This window comes from Rattus norvegicus, chromosome 1, assembly GCF_021556685.1.
Source record: "Rattus norvegicus strain SHRSP/BbbUtx chromosome 1, alternate assembly SHRSP_T2T, whole genome shotgun sequence".
Taxonomy (NCBI): domain Eukaryota; kingdom Metazoa; phylum Chordata; class Mammalia; order Rodentia; family Muridae; genus Rattus; species Rattus norvegicus.
This window is the reverse complement of record NC_141534.1, coordinates 17,095,623-17,113,853: the sequence shown is the minus strand read 5'-3', so window position 1 is coordinate 17,113,853 and position 18,231 is coordinate 17,095,623. Positions and strand designations below refer to the sequence as shown.

At 44.3% G+C, this 18,231-nt stretch overlaps 1 protein-coding gene across 9 annotated transcripts in view; it reads right to left on the bottom strand.

The window, feature by feature from the left end:
• Positions 1 to 4,231: 4,231 nt before the first annotated feature.
• Positions 4,232 to 18,231, bottom strand: part of Ahi1 (Abelson helper integration site 1) — a 130,362-nt gene continuing 116,362 nt past the window's right edge. For 3 of the 9 annotated variants that reach the window (XR_015625042.1, XR_015625034.1, XR_015625046.1), the window contains 4 exons: positions 16,769 to 16,808; positions 14,574 to 14,632; positions 9,753 to 9,855; positions 4,232 to 5,712 (listed from right to left, as the gene is read on the bottom strand). Coding sequence is in view for 4 of the 9 variants with exons in the window: in XM_087559570.1 (XP_087415696.1) it covers positions 5,710 to 5,712; positions 9,753 to 9,855; positions 14,574 to 14,632 (165 nt within the window). In the remaining 5 variants the exon portion in view is untranslated. 9 annotated transcript variants of the gene reach the window in all.

The following is an 18,231-nucleotide window of genomic DNA, read 5'->3' as shown; positions in this document are numbered from 1 at the left end:
GCGCATGCGTGCCTGGTCTGTGGGTGTGTGCATGCGTGTACTCAGCCATGCGTGCACTCGTGTAGAGGCTAGAGATTGACATCTTTGTCAATTACTTTCTACCTTATAATCTGAGACATGCTGCCTCATTGAATCTGGGATTCACCTGGCGTTGCTCTTATGCGGGTACCGGGGTCTTGGGGAGTCCACATTCAGGCTTTTGCCGCAAGCACTTTACCTACTGGGCCACCTCCACCTTGAGACTCATTGCTAACATCCATGATGATACCTGTATCAAATCAGGCAGTGCTCATTCTATAACCGTTAGGAAATGGAGAAGATCTCATAATTAGCATCTATTGTAACATTAAAAAAAATCATACGTCTGTGTAGTATCAAATTTCAGAAGAGAGTGTTATACAAATAGAGGTGGTCATGTGAACCTTATTCATATGAAAAGGAGCTAAGAGGCTTCCAAAAGTGATTTGAATCTCCCAGAAGATAATCCCAGTCCAGTTCACATTTGTGGGAAGGGCTGAGCGAACGGTACCATTCCCCTACTAGGGAGCTGTCCCCTATCAGGAAGATTGACACAGGCAGCAGAAAGCAAACCAAGTTCATTTCTGGAGCCCAGGTCATTTCTAAATTCCAGATATTTTTGAGATCGAAAGGGGACAAGTTGATCTCGGATCCAGGGCACACTGAAGTCATGTTTGGAAAGCAAACTACCTTCCCTTGGCATGCTTGTGGGCCAGCAACCACTGTAGTGTTTTAACAGTCTGTTGCAAGCTTGGCGAATGTTTCAGTTTGCCAGACCTGTCATGATAAATTAATTACAGGATGTTGCAGAAATGGCTAGGCTCCAGCAGCATCTTGCATGGTTTAATATAGACCCATTTCCCCATTTCAATGTATTTGTGGTTAGATAAATCCTCAGAAATTTACAGCTGCTATAGACTACTTTATTATGTAGTATGTCTGCACACAGGGTAAGTATAGCAAGAACTTGATGTGCGTAAATTAAAGTGTGTAAATTTGACTGACATTGCTTTCCCACATGAGATACTTAGCTGCATCGACATAGAGTTCCCCGCATCATATTCGTCTGTGTGGCAGTCGGGGCTGGGTGACAGCGCCACTGCCTAGTTGCCCTCCACTTACTGCGCACTAATAGTTCAGAAAAATTATGTGAGACATTTATATTTGTCCACATCCCTGTGAGCAAATTTAGCACCCGCAAAAAAGCCAACTGATTCTCTGCTAAAAACACCAAAAACTGAACTGAATCTACCAAGCTTTTCTCCAGGGAACTTGCTTCCTTCAGTCTTCTGCCTTGTTTTGTTGTGAAGCTTCAGTTGTTTTTATTCAGCTTTCAACAAGTCACCTCCCTTGAGGTCCTACTGCTTATCCCCCCTTCCCATTCTTTTATTAAGCAATCTGTCTCCATCCCAAGAACATTTGAGGAATTGCCCCTTGATTGGCAGTTGTGAGCTTATGCCGGTAAGAATGTTGCTCTTACATTTTCAGGTCTGATTCTCCCTCTCCATTCTGGAGAAGAACCAAATGATGAATTCAGAAATGAGTTAGACTACACCAGCACTGCTGATCATCACGAGTGACTTTTACACTGAACTATGCTACTAGTTAAGCCATTTTGACCTAAGCAATGAGAGTTGGAGAGGGGATTACACATTATGACACACGTCTCCTCTTTTAGATTGGAGAAATAAGACTGCAGAGTCTTGTTAGTAAACACCCTTCAACTCTTTTTGAGGCAAAATTAACCCATTCACAAACGGTGTGAGCTTCGAGGTGTTGAAAAGCAAGATTAGAACAGGGAGGTGCTCACAGATGTGAAGGGGATCCAAAGACACATTCTTTGCGTTTACAAAACAAATGTTTTTTATGTTATCCAGTTCCCGCCTTAGCTTAAAGTATCCCCTATTCAGTTTAATAATTAGAGCAGAAGGGTACGATGAATGAGGTGCCTCATTACTGACTTTACTTCCTGGGTCTCCACAGAGAGGAGCTGTCTGCTTTTGCCTAGTTAGCCCTTTGTTAACCCTAAGCGATGCTGACATTCCATTCTCCCTCAGATAATTGGGTCCATCCATAGATTGAGTTCTTCAGTCAACACAACCTTGTGATTGACACTGGGCTTGATGTTTTTATTATCTTGTATATGACTGGAATGGCGCCTTTTCTGTTTCATGAATAAAATGTTACTGTACACATAATTAGTTTGATTCTACAGAACCCATTTCTTCAGGAGACCAAAGAACTGTGGTATGGAGTGAGGAGTTCCTAAGAATCATTATAGGACACACAAATGACCAGTTTCAGAAACAGTTTTCACTTAGGTACATACAAATTTCTAGGCCTGAGTGAAGCATGGTTTAGTCGCCATCTTTATATTTTTGGTTGTGAGCCTAGCCTTTAATGGCTGAGCCATCTCTCCAGCCCTAGTTGCCATCTTTAAACGCTGACTGGCTTTGTCCTCTACAGCCTGAGAGGGTCTGCAATCGAGTCTACTTCTTCGCCTTATAGCCAGCGTGGGCATTTACAGACTGCGTGCGCATGGGCAAGCAACTGAGCTCTCAGAGCCTTGTATTACTTATTTGTAGAGCAGTTTTGTGTATCTCAAAGATCTGATGCAAAAATAAATGGAGATTGTGTTAAAAAAAAAGATCTGGAAAATATTTTCTGTAATCAAGTTCAGTTGGGTAAAAACTGTTAATATAATGTAAATTTAAAAATATTTGTACTATTTATTTAACACATAGGGGCCTCAGATGGAAATCAACTAAAAATATTAAAAATCATCACTAATTTTTGCTTGCATTTTTATATTGTTCTTACTTTCTTAAAAATACTTAATGTACGACAGAAATAACATATTTACCTATAACATGGTGACTTCAGGATACAGTTATACTGAAATTCCTGAAGAGATGTCACAAATACAATTTTACAATAATGTACATATAAAAGGCATGCTTTTATGTGCCAGAAACCATGCACAAAGCTTTGTATATAGCAAGTGTTAGCCTTTTAAAATATCTATTTGGGGGCTGGAGAGATGGCTCAGAGGTTAAGCGTACCGACTGCTTTTCCAGAGTTCAATTCCCAGCAACCACATGGTGGCCCACAACCATCTGTAATGGGATCCAATGCCCTCTTCTGGTGTGTCTGAAGACAGACAGCTATAGTGTACTCTATACACTCAATAAATAAATGAATCTTTAAAATATCAATTCAGTTAAAAATCTATATTATGTCAAAAATTTGCATTTGTTATAAATATTCCATGATTGAAATCAAGTGGGTGTTTCAGCTGTACAAAGGTGTGCACGCAAACACACACACACACACACACACACACACACACACACACACACACACATGAAAGCATGTATACATACATACATGCTTACCACACAGCCATGGGAACTATCTTGGGCTTTCTTTTATTATATTACTAAAATTTTACAAATATTATTCACAGTATAGTCTTGATATTATAGACACCGTGATACAGAGGTAGTGTCAACCTGTTCATCTGAACAGTGTGATAACAGTCAATAATTTCACAATAATGATAGAGATCAATAGTCACTAAAACACATAAGTCAAGTGGACGTGGTGTCTTAGTCTGTGCAGGAGTGTAGTCAGGCCTATTTCTCGAGGATATGCTGGGGACACTTTTCAGTATTTTCATGAATGGAAGCCTAGACCTACCATGGCAGCCCGAGGACAGCCTACTTTCCCTGGTACAGGTGCTGCTCTTGTCTTCAGTAGGTACAAAATATAAAAATAGATTTCTAGCATTCCATATGAACATGGAGATCTGAACAAATGCTCAGCTCCTCCAATATGGTTTTTCATTAGCTTTGACTTGAAGTTTGATTTGTTGAAATTCTTTTGGATAAATTTAAAACCCCAAATCAGAGAACACACACATACACCTCAGACTGTGTGACCCATTTGAATGCGGACGGTCAAGGAGATTCCCTGTAAGTCCAGGCTCAGAGGGCAGAGATGGGGGACCCTTGTTGGTAAGTGAGCTCTGAGTTTGATGAGACCCTGCTCCGAATAGAGTGGGAGAACAACTGAGGAAGATGGCGGACATCAACACAGGGCCCCGCACTCAGGTGAACACACACCACACAAACATGCACGCATACACTCGCACACACAGCACACATGCAAACACACATGTACACACACACACAGAAAGGAAAACAGCACGAGCTGAAGTGGTAGGATACACCTTTATTTTTAATTGTCTCAACAGCACATTCACAAGACAGAAACAAAACATGTTCAGAGGAACTGAGCTGCCTGGCCCTGCTGCACCGGGCACCCACACGCACACGCACAGCAATGCCCCTGGCACTGGTAGGAGACACTCTGGTGCCGAGGGCTGTGGGCTCCAGCAGTTTTCAATGCCACCCTAGATGTGGTGGAAATCTCCTTTAGTCATAACAACAATACTAAAAGGGTCTCCACAGCAGGATCGTGTCTACCGTTTTTAAGCTTCTACAACATGTGCAGGGGTAAGAGGCAAACACACTTGTACTGGCAGCCACTTCACTCTGGTGCATCTGGACAAGTCTACACCTCAGCGCTCAACACGGCGTCTCTCACTTCTTACTTCAATGACATCAATTGTCTACTTCAGTAAATACGTTTTTCTGACTTTACCTCAGTCTGACCTTCCTTGTTGGGGTTAAATGCTTTCCTGACAGACTTATCATGCAGGTGAAGAACGGGAAGAGTCAAGAGAAAACCAAGGTGGACGAGGTCACTGTTACACCCAACTGCAGCACATGGCCACATGGTAATGGCATTGCTGTTCTGCAAATAGAGACATAAATACTGCTGTGTAATAATTTAAAGATAAACATTCAGATGAAAATAAACATTAAGCAGTTTATATCCATAAATTACTTATATTCTTAAATATGATTGAACTCTGTTGAAAAAATAAAAATAAATTTGGTACAGTGTTGCCAGTCCAGCCAAAATCATTCTTAGTTTAGGTGTGTTGAGTTACACATATTAATTCACTCAAGGGCAACAGAAACATTTAGTTCTTAAAAGCACATTGTTTCTTTAAATGCTTTTGTTACTGGGGCTGTTTGAATACACGATATCCAGAAGCTACATGTTTGTGTAGAGGCAGATTCTGTGCATTCTGAGCAGAGCACCCTGCCTACAACCACATCACAGCCACACGGGATGATGGCCTACAACCACATCACAGCCACACGGGATGATGGCCTACAGCACAGCCACGTCACAGCCACACGGGATGATGGCCTACAGCCACGTCACAGCCACACGGGATGATGGCCTACGGCCACGTCACGGCCACACGGGATGATGGCCTAGTGAATGACTAACACTGTGCACACTGTCGTTCACATTTGCTGAGGAGCAGTTCTGGGGGTTTCTTTATTGGCTTTTCCAGCAGCAGCAATATAATTCTGATGTAGTCACTAATAGCACAAGTACAATACTTTGACTAATAACACTCACAATGGTTTATAACAATAAAGCCCAAGGGCCACAGTAAATTTTTTTTTAGAACTAACTTCACTTCAGATTTTTCATACGGTCAATAAATACTGCCTTGTTTTCACTCAAAATCCAAAAAGAAATCCATCTGGTGTAGCTTTCCATCTCACGTGCCGTCCTCAGGCTGTTTCTTCTTTCTTCCCCGGCTTTTTACTAGGGAGAAAAGCACACAAGACAATGAACGATGTCTTCCAGCTACAACTAGAACAGCAATGCAAGTAAGAAACCGGCGACACCTCACACACTAGCTAAAAGTGCGACATTAATATAATATAGCCATCATACAGCCCGGCCCTAACTGTACTGCTCACATTCTGTGCATCGTTAGCAGCTGCACTGCCTGTCCCTGCACTGACGACCCAACACGAGCAAAAAAGACAAATTTCTCAAGGGTGGACGTGGCAGCTCCACTGAGCAAGACGTCGAAGAAGCTTCTGGCGAGCAAAGTCCTTCCCTTCATGGGGCGGGTGGGGCATTCCTGTGGACGGCATTCCAGCGACATCTTTATAAAGAGACTGTTTTCATCGAGATCCCTTCATTTACTCCATGGCTCTGTCTAAATTTCAAACTGGGCTAGGTATATTTTTCACACTTATTAGCCAAGTGAGCCACGGTTGCTGTGCTTCTGTTCCATCATGGCTGTCATTATCAATGGCTGTCACTGCTGGATTGTCCTTAGAAACAAGCTGTAGCCATGGGACAATGGCAATATGTTAGGTCAACCCACCACCTCTGAGAGAAGCAATGGCTGACACACTGTGGCAGGCAAGGGCAGAGGCTAGCCGTTCCCCACCGGCTCTCTGGGAAGGCAAACACTTGTGTTTTTCAAAACAGGCCTTACCTTAAGTATGTGGTCATGTTATTATTTCTTTTTCTATATGAGACAAAATTTACATCCAAGGTTTGGAAAATTCTGTTGTTTGTCCAGGTTTCCTGATTTTAAATTTGTTAAATGCAATCACACAGATAAACTCCTGTTACACAAAGCAGCACAGAACTGGTCCGAGTGAAGCTCATGAGAGCAAATGGACGAGCGTCAAATGCAACAGATAGACCACGCTAAAATGCTACAGTGACGGGGTCAGGAAAAATCCAGTCTGTTGTTCTGGCCCAGTCAGGGACTGAAAAGAGGGAAGAGTAGAGTAGAGGTTCAAATAAATGCAGGTACAAGTCATTCGGAAACCCTAAAACCTGCCAAACACACAGAGGAGAAGAAAGATGTAGGACACCACCACAAGCTGAAGGGGAGGACGCATGGTGGTGGCACAAGGAGGAAGGCAGAAAGGGAAGGGTGACAGAGGTGCAGCTGGACATCGGTGATGGCTCTGCAGGTGCAGAAGACGAAGGCCAGGCTGAAGGAGCTGGGTGGAGGTGTGCCCGGTGCGATGTAAACAGAGAAGCCGGAGAAACTGCAGAGGAGAAGCCCTGAGAGAAGTTGAGAGAAGGCTGAAGCAACAGCGACAGTGTCTGAGGGAATGATTCACTGTCAAGAGGAAGGAACCGTGCAAGACACACACAGACTGCCTGTGAGTGGGGGACAGGGTTAGGATGAACGAGAGAGACAGGACAGTCAAATGTGCAGCACCTGCCACTCAGAAGGCAGTGGGACTCGTGGCTACCGGCAGACAGAACAGGCCCTCAGTGAGGCAGCCCAGCTTTGCTGAGTGCAGGGAAGACCACCCCCAGAACACAACCTGAATCCAAGCCCCCTCCTCTGAGGCATGCCCATACAGAGCAGGCCCACAGCGGGCACAGGACAGAGGCCAGAAGACAAAAAGAGAAAGGGAAATCTATACAGCAAGATTATGAAAATGAATATGAAACCTGATGTTTGTGACGCTGAGTTGCAGACCAGGCCTTACGTCAGAAGGAACTGAACCGGGTACAGGTTTGTTTCTGTGCTTAGCCCTGCTAAGTGCTGGGGCACAGAGAACGCCAGCCTGCTGCTGCTGCCTGTGGGCCCTGCCAGCACGTGCTGTCCAGGCAGAGCTCAGCAGCACGCACAGACAGAGAACTCACATCTGCTGTGCACACTGTGTACTTACACCCGCCTTCCACATTCATCATTACATCTTCCTACTTCTAGTCAATATGACAAAAACACAAGACAATTTGTCCTATGAATAACGAGTACCTAACAATCAATTATGTAAGTGTCTCACAATTTAATAAATTGCTTTTAGAAGAGCATCCAGGAAAACAAGAGTCTTCAGCTGTCCTGTCCTAGGTGGGCCTAACCATCAACATGCCCACATGAGCTGAGCCTGCATAAGCCAACGCTTTCCTCATAAAGATTGAATTAAAATCTTCTCTTAAACATCTACCTGAAGACACAGTCTTTTAACTGACTCTCCCTTGTCCTCAAATGTCCTCCTACCGTCAGGTAAAGACATGTTTATTTTTGAGATGGAGCTCCCTAGTTGGCCCAGAACGGCTTTGAAGCCCTGGGCTCACACCATTCTTCAGCTTAGAAGATGAGCAGCGGGGACGGCAGACCAACTTCATCACGTCTCGCCAGGAAAGAATTCTGAAAACCGTACACCCTCATATGCTCTCTTTTATGCAAATAAAAACAAATGTACTAACAAGCTTGCATCCATGAAGAATGGATGGGTTGTACACAGGGACATATGTCTAAGAGGTTACCCTACTTCCTTGTACTCTCATAAAAATTATATTTCCTACATTTTGAAACTTTGTAATGAAGTTATCTAATTTTGCTTTTTTGCTTTTCATTTCATGAATTTGATCACTGCTAACAAACATTTATTGCCAAATACATTTATTCTGTTAAACCTTCTTCACCAGTTTTCTTAGTGATATGTTTCTTTCTCTGATGATATCTTGGAGCTTTCTATATGTTACAGGTACAAATCCTTTAGGTGACATTCTATTTCAGCCCAGTTATTATTACAGATTCTTTTTTTTTTTTTTTGGTTCTTTTTTTCAGAGCTGGGGACCGAACCCAGGGCCTTGCGCTTCCTAGGTAAGCGCTCTACCACTGAGCTAAATCCCCAGCCCCACAGATTCTTTTTAAAAACAAATTTATTTTTATTCTTATGGGCACGGGTGTTTTGCCTGTATGTATGTATGTACGTATGTATGTGTGTACATATGTACGTATGTACGTATGTATGTAAGTACGTATGTACGTGTGTACGTATGTACGTATGTATGTAAGTACGTATGTACGTGTGTACGTATGTACGTATGTATGTATGTATGTATGTACAGCCTGAGCTGCAGTTGCTGAGCCAGGTTCCTGACGTCACTGTTTGCACCCCTGACACGCATGATTTTAAAGTTTCCATTGCATAAATCCAAGCGTCTGTTTCAAACGATCCCTAGCTGGCAGGGTGTACGGCGTGTAGCTGTCACCTTAGGTTCTCAGACGCTAAGAGCCTGAGGCCAGCCTAGGAGACAGGAGCTGCCCTTCCCTAACAAACAGCCCTCACAGCTACACAGCAAAAACAACCAAAGCCCAGAGAAAAGCCTGAAATGTTTTCTAGCATGATTGTATACAAAACCATTCTCAGGATTATTTAATTATTCATCTAGGTTTTCTATACAAGTAGATTAACTTATTTTTAATTGAAAACGTTATAGAAACAGTCTAATTCTATCAAGCACAGTTAGGGTCACAACACTGAACATTTTGTTTCAACAAATGTCTGCCTACAGAGAAACGAAGGCGCCCACAGGCTTCCCTCCGTTTCTTACGCCTGCCCACCAACTCCATGCCCAAGGCCTATCTCAGAGGTAAGCGCAGCCCACTACCTGGTTTATAGCATAAATCCGCGTGCTTCTCAGGCCTCCTCCCACACCTGGACAGGCTTTCAAGGGGCTCTCGGCTCTCTGCAGATATTCCTATCTTCTCTCTGTAGAAAGATCTCCACGCTGTGTTTTCTACTCGATACCATACAGTCTGTCTCCCTGTTCACAGCCCAGAGTTTTGGACAGAAAGACTATTCTGGTGGTCTTTTCCTTTCAGGTTGATGACAGTCCAACTTACACTACTAAGCCTGTCCACCAGCACTCCCTGCAAGGCCACAATGGCTTCTTGGCTGCCATTCCCTGGCCAGGCCGGTGCTCTCTGGCATATGTAGACCAGGCTGTCTGGCATGTGTTCTTGGTGATGGAATAACTTCCTCCTCTTTTCTCTCACTGCTACCTTTCTGCTGATTTTCTCTTACCTCTATCAGGGTGACTTTGCGGACCGTTGGCTCACTTTTCTTCATCTCCATATCCGATTTGTGTCCTCGCTCCTCGAAGTTTTGATCTCTGCCCTTTTCAGAACTACAGGAAGGAAAGAGGCTGAGTGAGAAGCCCGTAAGGCAGCGGCTGGAGTGGATGAGATAAGGCGTGGATGTAGGGAAGGGACGGGATGGACACAGATGACAGGGGGGAGGGGCTGAGGGAACCACTGGGCAGAGCTACACACGGGATGACCCAGAGCAGTGGGGACAGCTGCTCCATCCTAGCCACAGAGAAGGGACAGGAGCTAGACAAATTCTGCCTGTTTGTTTCTGAAAAACATTTAGCTGCATGGGGAAAACCAGAAAGTTTTATCAACACAGATGGCGAACATGCTGTTATAGGATTCTCCTTAGTGGTGGAATGAAGAGGTTCCTAGGTGAGCTCACACAGCAACTGCAGAAGGCAATGAAAAGCAATGGAAACAGCAAGACATACACCATGGTTTGTTGTAGCACATTACATGTAAGGAAAAAGAATACAGAAACATGAAAAGAGAGAAACCCAGGAACTAAGAGACCAGTCTTTTCTCTAGAGAACGTGTGAAAGGTGGGGATTTCCTGAACAGAAGGTAAAAAGATGGAGAAATTTAAAACTCAGGCCTTCAGGAGGGATGATAAAGACCACTGTGTGCGCAAAACTGCATAGCACACTCATGTCGAGCCCTGGCTCTCCCGTGAGCGGATGGACAGGGACTTTTAGGGAGGGTGGACAAGTTCATACAGTTTTCTCCGGACAGAACCATACCAGTGTTTTAGGAGGAAAAGACACTAGAATCTCCTTGCCTGGGAGCACATGCATGCACACTCCCCACGTGTGTGCCCACAGAGGACACATGAAGCCATAGCGAGAAGGCAGTCATGTGAAAGTCAGGAAGATAGGCAATATTTTGAAGGCACAGTGTATCTGTGAAGCTTAGTAATGACAGGTTTGGAGAGATAGCTCAGCATGTGACAGCCTGAGTCTGATTCCCCAAATCTACATGGTGGAAGGCAAGAATTGACCCCTTCAAGCTGTCCTCAGAGCTCCACATGTACACCCTGGCACACAGGCACTGCCAAGTAAAGGAATATATGTAGAAAAAGAAATAGGTAAAATATTATTTATATGGACATTTCTTTTACTAAAGAAATAATAAGAATATATATGGATACGTAAGTTAAGGATATGCAAATTCCAAGCAGGTGAGACACATCTTGAATTCCAATGACTGAAACCACAGTCTGAGTCTATCAGGTACTGGTGAGGAAGCACAACTACCTTGCACACAGGTAAACCAATAAACAACGTAGGAAAACAGTCCCAGCCATTCCGGTCCTAATTGTTTACCCAAGAGAAGCGAAGGCAAATGTGTACACGGTGACTTGTACACAAATACTGATATTTGCAGTGGCTCCAAACTAGAGACTTCAAAGAACTTTTAACACGTAATAAACAGGTAAGTTGTGAAACTTGAAACTCTAGAAGGAGAGAGGAAAGCTCACTGGTTGTCAGGGGACAGTAGTTACAGAAAGGAAGAAATAGAAGGAAGATACTTTTAAAAAAAAAAAGAGAAATTCTTTAATTGTGGTAATGGCTCATGGAGTCTACCTTTCTTAAAATCTGAAATGTGTAAGATGCTATTTAGTGTACATTATTTCACTAAAAGTGTTCAAAATGCCCATGTATATATATGGAATCAGGCTGAGCAAGTCGCGGGGAGCAAGGCAGTAAGCAGCACCCCTCCATGGCCTCTACAGGAGCTCCTGCTCCAGGCTCCTGCCCTGTTTGAGCTCCAGTCTTCATCCTCCAGTGGTGAGCTGTGACTTGTAAGTGTAAGCCAAACCAACCCTTTCCTCCCCAGTAGCTCTGTTCGTGGTGTCATCACAGCATTAGTCACCCCAATAGGGCAGGAGCATCACTGACCTGGTGCTTACCAGTTAGGCTACTGGCTGGCCAGTAACCCCTTGAGGATTCTCCCTCTCCATGTCACTGGGGTTGGACTACAGCCATGTGCTATCGTGTCTAGCATTTCCCCTGGGTTCGGGGCTCAAGCTCATGCTTCTGAGATAAGCACTTGCTCCCTGAGGTATCGCAGCCCCAGTCTGACCCTTTCTCACTAACCTCGCTGCTACATAATTTCCTTAGGAATGGCCAATTCTACTTTGAATAACTTTAATATTATCTTACCAAGTCTCTCTGGTTCATCCTTACCTACTAATGTGCATTCTTCTGTCAGATGTCAGACTGATGCTGAATGCTTGAGTTACTCCCTCTGTTTGACCAGCTCCTTTCACTTACTGTGAGCCTATAACCCTGGTCTCTTCATTCTCTCTAGACGGCTTTGTCCATTGCAGAAACCCCAACAGTTTCCTCACGACTGCACTGGAAAGCAGGTATGCTCTTGCGCATGCCCCTGTCTCAAGGCCTTTGCACTTGTCTCTCTCGCACACCACTCAATTCCCTTTTGCCTTCTACTCGTCTGCAAGACTATCTCTGACCATCCAACTAAAGCCACACTAGACACTGTGGTGACTCACGTCTATGATTCCAGCTTTTAGGTGGATAAGACAGGGGGATTACGCATGAGTTCAAGACTAGCCTAGACTATAGAACATGACCACTGCAACCAAAACCCCTAACAACACAAAACCAAACCAAAAAGCTGCAGCAATTACAGCTCCTATGTCTAGCTTCCTCTCCACAGTGTAGCACACTCTGACACAGATGCTTTATGCATGAGGAAATAAAACACCAGCTCTTTGAGACAAGGGTCTTTATGGGTTTCCTGTTGCCTCTCCAGTGCCTAGAACATGAGGACATGCTGGTGTCTGACAGATCTCTATGTAGAAAATGATCTGCATTACATCCGTGTTCTTGACACACGCGGCTCACTCAAAGGCACACATCGTGTGTTACCAGTGCACAGCAGTGCCTAGCACAGCTCCGCCTGCAGAAAGCAACCTCCAGCATTTTCTCCAACAGTCGGCTCTGCTCGGTTGGTCGGGGACAGCCACAGCAGCCGGGGCAGAACAGAACGAAGTTCTTGATACAGACGAATGCTTATTCTGGGTTCATGTAAACCACATGAGCAAGCTCTGTCTCCTGGTCCCACCTTCCAATCCTCAACTGCTCCAAACTCTCCAGTCCTATATTCTTCAGGAGTAACAGCTCACTAGAGTGACTAGTAGTGACTAGACTACCCCACCTCTGCCCACCACACGTCTCCCAATCGCCCTTGGAATCTGAGTGGCTCCTTTCTGTCTGAATCGCCTGCCTCACTCCTGTGTCAATGTACATGCTCTGAATGGTCAGCTCTGAAAGCTCAACAGAAGCCTGGCCCCTCCGGAGGCCGGCCAGCTCCTCTCTTGCGATGGCCACTTGCTTCTCTTCATTTTAGAAGAACAGAACGTTTTAGGGGAGAAAGGTTGGCTGCAAACTACCTCCTTCAGGAGGGAGTGGAAAGATAGTGTGATCTACAATGATGCTGTATTTTATTCCACACGTTCAGTCAGTTCCCGGGTGTCTAAAAAGAATCTAGCAGCATAGCAGATTACTGAGCCTTAGTTATGCAGATTTGTAAGACTGTCTGCATTTGTGAAGAAAAGTGTAACTTCTCCTTTTCTGCTTTTTAATCTATTTTCAAAGCAGCTTCCTTGCCTTCTGTAAAGTCTTTCTACCATGTGGCTGCTTGTCTACTGAGTGACTGCTGAACCCCATGCTAGCTTTCTTTCCTTTTTTTTCACTGTTTTCCTTGAAGCTGCTGAGATCTACAGTGTGAATGCCCAGGGGTTTCCTTTCAAACCCTAATGACATTGTCTTTGACTTCTGTTCAAACCCGTTCTTAAATTATTTTATTATTGAGACGGAGAACCCCAAGAAGGGGCCCTGATTTCTCCTGTATCATTTGGCAGTCACTAAGAGACCCTCTCCCCCATTGCAGTAACAGTATCTTCCCACAGCAACTGTGGCAGTGAAGACAGCTGAGAAAGGACAACCAAGTCCAGTGGTGAGGGTCTGGAGACTGAGGTCTTAATTTAGGTACTGAGAGCGTGGCCTACAGCATTAGCACAGAGGAGATGTGGGAGGAATTATAAGGCATCTACCAGATTATGATTCCATAACTTTTAAAGTCTACTTAAAAATTACACACCTCTCATCTGTGGAGTAAAATAATGTCTTGTAGCATATTGCATGGTTTGATTTGGTAAACCTCGTCATGTGAGTAAAAACTTTTGAAGTGGAAGAGGTGAATTATTCTTCAAATTGTGGAATCATGTAGTTTATCTTAGCGTGAACAACATCTCTGAGGGAGGCCCAGCAGGGAAGGTCCTGTGTAGGCCATGGGAGGAGCTAGCAGATGCCTGTGCTGGTCATGGAGGCTGCGCTTAAGCTTTGCTGGAGACCCAGAACACATACATTCTGATGGGGAACGGCTAGAGAACTGCCTATTTTCCCTGCAAAGCCTCCAGTAGACGTTTCAGAATTGAATTTTACCTAACTACGCACCTGTGTTAGTTAATGTTATTTCAAAACATTTCTCAAAGTAAATGAAAGATAAAAATGAGTCTTCTGATGTTTAATGTGTTGATATTTTATATAACATTATTTCTCTGGCTTCTAAGACATTCTTAAAATCTTTCAAAAATCAGTAATATGAAATTTAACTTGTGGTGTGATCACTGTGTTGTGAAAAAGGGATATAGATCATCCTTAAAAAACAGTAAAACAAAACATCGCTATTTATCATTGCAAATTATCCAAAAGGAGAAGCTACTTACTGTCCCATAGGCTTCGAGCCCAGTCTGGAATCCAGGAACCTGTCCTTAATGAGTGACTGCTGTGAGGAAGAAGAGGAAACCAAATAGTAAGTCAAACAGGAGAGAGGGCTGACTACAGGATCAGCAACCACAGAGTCCCTGCTAGCTCTGAATGAAGACAGAAACCAATGTGTACACCTGTCCTGAACTTGCAAGTCTATCCCAGGGACATTCTCAGTCCTACAGGAACCACAGGCTAGTAAACGCACCTTTCAGATCAGCTTTCACAAAAACCCCAAAACAAACAACACAAATCCTTCCCAAACAAATAAAATCATTAACAACAAAAACAAACAAACAAATAAACAAACAAACAAAAGCCCACAAAGCAAAACAAAAGAGCAGGTTGAGTGAGCTTAAGTTAACTCAGTGGGGTGGTCTGTTACTGAAGCTCCAAGTCACATGTAGCTTTCATCGCTGCTTTTCCTTCTGGTCTGGTCAGGTCTTTAATAGTAAAGCTCGACTGAACTGAATGCAAGATGCTGAGGTTGAACACTGAATCTTTTACAACCTTGCTCAGCAAATCCTGCTTTATTAATGGCGCCCCTGTGAAGAGGACACACTTGTGGAGGAGTGCCGACTCATAAGTGCTAGACACTTCCTCTAGAATTTGAGCATTATCTCCAACAAAAGTCCAAAGAGGGCATGGTGTTCACTGTGACACAGGACTTTATAAATCTACCCAGTACTGCCACGGAACAGACTGAATCGAAATAATTAGATGTTACAGAAAAGGTCCATTCGACACTCAAAATGAGACAATAAATTACTGAATAATATCCAGGTGAAAGATATCTGCACAGTTATTTAAAGTCACCTAGAAGACAAAATTAAAAGCCAGATGAAAGAAAAGGATACAGCCTTTCTCTCACCCCTGCAGGAGAACACTACTGCTCTGCCTCCCCATCCTCCTTCACAATCAGGGACGGTGCCTCGGCAAGCTCTGTCACCAAGTACCTCTGACAAGCGGTACTGTGCTTACTATAAACGTATTAGGGCGACTGCTCTCCTTGACTATGGGCATGTGTTTACTACCAAGTGGCTTTAAATCAAACATCTGAGGTGAGGATTCAGACAGACAAGGCAGGGGTGAAAGGTGGGTGCTGTAGTGATCCCAACAATACAAGAACTGACGCACCTTGATATGGCTTCACCACTACAGTTGACAAGACTCCGTTCAAACGCAGAGTAAAAACTACACACTCAGTCAGTTTCCATTCCATTAAACCCCTAGCCTGTCCTCACCACACAGCACAACAAGCAACGAAAAGGATCAAAGCCAGACTCAACATTGGTCCTCACAGAACTTCCCTGGGGAGTAAGCACATAAGCTCCAAGCACATCACTGACTAAATGGGCGGTTTGCATTTTTAAAACTCTTCACAAGGAGTACGTATCATTTCTACCTCTTTGTCCAAGAAAAGCCAGCATTTTACCACAAATAATTTGTATGTTTCTAGTGAACGGTAAAACAGCTGCAGACACGCAGCTCTAAACTGAGTTCCCCTCCATCTGCACCCTTCTGAGCTGAGCAGGAAACAAGCAGTCTCCCTGTTAAGCCAGTGGCCCCTGTGCGTGTCTTAGGAGTCCTGCTTATAACAGAGTCTGCTCACGAGAATGGGATGCTAGGATACTCTCAGGTTTACCTCTGTAGACATTAAATAGAACGAGGGACAGCAATCAGAACTCAGTGTGTGCATGCGAGTCAGAAACAATGTAATAAAAGACAGAAAGCAGATTAAATACTGTTCATGCCATGTTTCTCTTTGTGTTCTTATGGACCCACCACTGGTACACCTCATTTTTTCCCCCATGATGCATAGTGGTTTGCACTATGTTCAAATGCTACAGAACCTTCAGTTGGCAGGAACCCGACCGTCATGTCTTTCCCTGGTCTGTAAGAGCGCTTACTTCCTTAGGACTCACACTTCCCTCTAAAACCTTTACTCACTCATTCCTTGGTCTCAGCAGCAGCAGCCATATGGGAAGTGGTCATGAAGGCAGTAGGAGGGGAAGAAGGAGTTGTCTCTGTCAGCTGTTTATTTTATCTTTAAACAAAAGCCCCCAAGGCTGGGACACAATCAGCCACCAGTGCCCCCACCATCAGCGAGGCCAAGGAGCTTGGCGGCCCGCCCTTCCCTCCTTTCCACACACACCTCGGTTGTTTTGTGACTTCATTTCCTCTTCATGGACATCCTTGATTTGGAGAGGAGGGATGAAGAGAGGAAGATGAGCAAAGCGAGGATGAGGAATGGCAGGACGAGTCTACAGACGCCTGTTCCCCACCCTCACAGCCTCTCTGGGATGATTGTCAGGTTAGAGTGCAATGAGGCTTACACATGAAATGAATGATACACACAGTGATTTAAAATGATACAGCGGATTATGTGGAGATTTATCAGGAAGAAAACGACTTAAAACAGCGTTGCAAAAGAGGAACGGGCATGCAGACGACTCACCAGAATTACGTCCAAACTTGAGGAATGGACGTAAAGTCACGTGAGTATCCAACCAGTGTACGCTGTGACTAGCACCCCGCATCAGACAAGGCAGGCTTGTGAGATAGTATAGCTTTATTTTACATGCTGTTACGCCCACGGGTACATTTACCATCTCAGATGGTTCGTTTCTACTTTGTGCATTTTTTTTCTTTTAGACCATAGATGCAAGAGAGGAAGGTTGCCAATGAGGGTTGGTTGGTTCTGTTATTACTGTGTGTGGCCCTAAGAAGCCACTTCACCCCTCTTGAACTGGGCTCAGCATAAATTGCATAAGCTCTCACGGCACCACACTAGTTTCTACAGATGAGGAAATGGAGGCCCAGAGTCACCAGGGATACAGAGGCAGCTGGAGGGCTATGCCAACTTTCCTAAAACTGCCTTCACAGTAAAAGTCATTTTCAGTGGGATTCTGCTTGAAGCCTCAAGTGTCAACAGGTATAAGTAGAATCATTCTGGGTAAAACCTAGGTTTGTAATGGCCTGGCACACCCTTGCCACTGGTGTAGATCCCAGAGTTTTACACTGTAGGTCACAGCCCTGTAACTAAATGTAGGGGCTATAAAAAAATTGGGAACAGGAAATGGTTCTGTTGTGGAATGGCCAAAAAGAAAAAAAAAAAAACCCTAAAAGTCAAATGGGAGCTGAGCCTGAGGTGTTTGTTAGCACACACTCGTGCTGTGTCCTGAGCACTCGTGCATCATGAGCACTCACGTGTGCAGGGTTGTGCACCCTGCACCAAGCGTCCTTGGTGCTGGAATCCACAGCACACACATTCTGCACCTGTGCGCACTGCTCACTGCTCTGCCACACAGCGCACCAGGAAATGTCTGAGCGCGGCTCAGGTGTGAGGTAATGGCGTTGTGACGTGTTTTTACTACACACACATACACTTACAGAACCAAAACATTCTCGTTATGGAACAAGAAGAAGCAATCAGCATATTACTTGTGTCAGTCTTTAGCATGAGACAAAGTACTCTATTTTGGGGATACCGTGTTAAACTGTTGGCTTTTAAAAGTTGCTGTTTGAGTTTCATTAACAACAACTACTACAACTACTACTATTGTTGTTTGGGACTAGGACAGAATTCCCAATTACGACTGACACGGCTTTAATGGT